The sequence below is a fragment of the Vicia villosa genome, unplaced genomic scaffold (genome assembly GCF_029867415.1).
Source record: "Vicia villosa cultivar HV-30 ecotype Madison, WI unplaced genomic scaffold, Vvil1.0 ctg.000715F_1_1, whole genome shotgun sequence".
NCBI lineage: Eukaryota > Viridiplantae > Streptophyta > Magnoliopsida > Fabales > Fabaceae > Vicia > Vicia villosa.
Window position 1 is genome coordinate 345,831 of NW_026705323.1, and position 2,961 is coordinate 348,791.

Sequence of the window (2,961 nt, forward strand, 5' to 3'; positions counted from 1 at the left end):
AACCAACAGAATATCATCCTAGATAAAGATTCAAGCAGTTTATCTCTAAAGCAACTCAAATCTCCAGCACGGAGCAAAAATCCAGAACAATATCAACACAGATTTATAAAGCAAGTTAAATATAACGTTATAATCGGTAAATATACATAAGATTCAAGTAAATATACAAACAAACCCAACCAAAGAGAAATACACAAAGAAGAAGAGAAATGAACCGAAGATCTCCCGGTTTGTCAGCTCCGTTCGACGCTCAATCCACCCCCGATCATCCTTATGCAACCTCCGAAGTTGTTTTCTAAGCCAATTCTACTCTAAGAATGAAGTTGATGGTGTTGGGACTCAAAAATACCCAACCCATACCCTAGAAATGTTACAAATGAAGAAATATAAACACAATTTCTGCTACGGCCGCTTAGCGGCCAAACCTCGCTGAGCGGACTACACGTATTACAAAAATATCTAGAATAGTAAACAGGGCTCCGCTTAGCGGCCAGGAAAATTGGTTCGCCACTGGAAAGCGCGCTTAGACGCTGCTAAGCGGACCTCTCTGCACAAATCTTGCTTATTTGATCCAAAATCGCGCAATCGGAGCCGTGCCTTCGACACTTTATTCCTCAAGGCTCCAATAAGCATGAATACCTATAAAAACAAAGGAAAAACTATTAAACGGTATATAAAACATATGAAAACTAAATAATGTGAATATATACACAAAAGTGGGGATTTTATTACAAAAACGGAATGAATAGAATCGATAAGTGCCACAATTATATACTCAAAATAACAACATTTTGGCACTTATCAATGATGCATCAAGGCTCGACGGGCAAAATGACACACCATCGTGGCTTGCTTATCCATCGTGGTAGACTTTGAGTCTTCGTTCCTTTACAGTCCAGCTTTCTTGTGTTTTAGGGTCCTCCACCACAATGGATCCATAATTTCGCACCTCTTTCACAACAAATCGCCCTGACCACTTTGACTTTAACTTGCTAGGAAACACCTTGAGTCTTGAATTGCACACAAGCACCATTTGTCCAACTTTAAAGTTTTTGTGATGAGTCTTTCCCTCATGATTTGCCTTGTCCTTATCCTTGTGAAATTGATTCTCCACCTCAATGATTTCTCCTTTTTTATCATCGATTCGGAAGTTGTCATGTTCATCCTTAGGAGGCTTCATAGACTCAAAAAGAGTAAAAATTACTTCTTTATCTTGCACCCTTACTTTCATAATCCCATCATCGATATCAATCATCATTCGGGTGGTCTTCATGAATGGTCTTCCAAGTATTAATGGCACATCACGATCCTCCTCCATGTCGACTACCACAAAATCAACCGGGAACAAAAATTTGTCCACTTTTACCAGCATGTCTTGTACAACTCCATATGGTGAAATGATGGACTTATCGGCTAGTTGCAAAGTTATCCTGGTGTGTTTCATCTCAATGTTCCCCAATCTCTTGACAACGGATAAAGGTATTAAATTGATGCTAGACCCCAAATCAACCAAACCATTAGTAATGTAGTTACCTCAAATGGTGATCGGTAAAATGACTCGTCCTGGATCGGCTTCCTTTCTAGGGGGAGTTTTTTGAATAATTGCACTACAATGAGCATCAAGCACAACTGTCTCTTCATCCGTGTACTTCTTTTTCTTTGTGAGCATCTTCTTCATGAATTTTGCATACTTGGGCATTTTCTCCAATGCTTCGGAAAATGGAATATTTATGTGAAGTTGTTTAAATATATCCATAAATCGAGCGTAGCGCCTTGCGTCTTCCTTCCTTGATTGCACATGCGGGTAAGGTAGATGTTGGAGAGGAATTGTGCTCACATTCTCATTTCTCTTTTTATTCCTCTTCACTTTTTTGTCATTTTTCTCTCTTTCTTCTTTTTCTTTCTGCTCTTTTTCAACTAATTCTTCCTCTATCTTCTCCTCACTCTTTTCTCCCTCATTTTCAACTGTCACTTCCTCCTCTTCATCTTCAACTATTATTTCCTCCTCATCTTCCACTATAACCTCTTTATTTACGCCACTATTCACCTCCTTCCCACTTCTTGTAACAATGGCTTTGCAATGCTCCTTTGGATTGGTTTGGGTGTTGGCGGAAAAGGATGCTCCTGGTTGTTGCTCGGACAATTGCTTTGCAAGTTGACCCACTTGATTTTCTAAATTCTTTATGGCCGCTTCATTACTCCTTTGATTAGCCATGGATGCTTGCATGAATTGTGTAAGAGTGTCTTCCAACTTTGAGCTTCCACCTTGAGATTGTTGACCTTGGCCTTGTGGGTTTGAACTTTGATAAGGACTTTGATGTTGATAGTGTTGATTGATGAATCGTGAAGGTTGGAATCCTTGGTTGTTTCTTTGGTAAGGATTGTTGTGAGGTGGAGGTTGCCATTGATAGCCTTGGTTTTGATTGTTGACATAATTCACTTCTTCACCATCGGGAGGAGGGCAAAACCCGGTAGGATGGTCACCTTGACAAAGTTCACAACTTGCTACGTGAGATGTCATTTGCATCCCATGAATTTCCTTCATTTGTTGTGGAAGCTTCGACATTTGCTTGGTGAGTAACTCAACTTGTTGAGAGAGAATCTTGTTTTGAGCAAGGATGGCATCATTGGTGTTTAATTCAAAAACACCCGGCTTTCTTTGTGATGGACTCCTATCATGTTGAGTTTGGAGATCATTGAGTGCCATACGATCAACTATCATTATTGCATCCTCCGTGCTTTTTGACATTAAAGATCCACCCGCGGTAGCATCCAAAAGTGTCTTGTGCACCGGTTGAAGCCCATTGCGGAAGATGTGAATTTGTGTGAGAGCATCAAAACCATGACCCTTGCATTTTCTAAGCATGGATTTGAATCTTTCCCAAGCCTCATTTAAGGATTCATTGCTTCCTTGGTTGAAAACCGCGATTGCCGTTTTGGCCTCCATGAATCGGGATTGAG

At 40.2% G+C, this 2,961-nt stretch overlaps 1 protein-coding gene across 1 annotated transcript; it reads right to left on the reverse strand.

Annotated features, from left to right (window-relative positions):
• Window positions 1-853: 853 nt before the first annotated feature.
• LOC131630664 (uncharacterized) lies at window positions 854-2,722 on the reverse strand. Its single transcript, XM_058901424.1, has 2 exons — window positions 1,773-2,722; window positions 854-1,493 (listed from the first exon to the last, which is right to left on the reverse strand). Exons 1-2 carry the CDS (start codon window positions 2,720-2,722, stop codon window positions 854-856), a joined length of 1,590 nt encoding a protein of 529 aa, XP_058757407.1.
• Window positions 2,723-2,961: the final 239 nt, after the last annotated feature.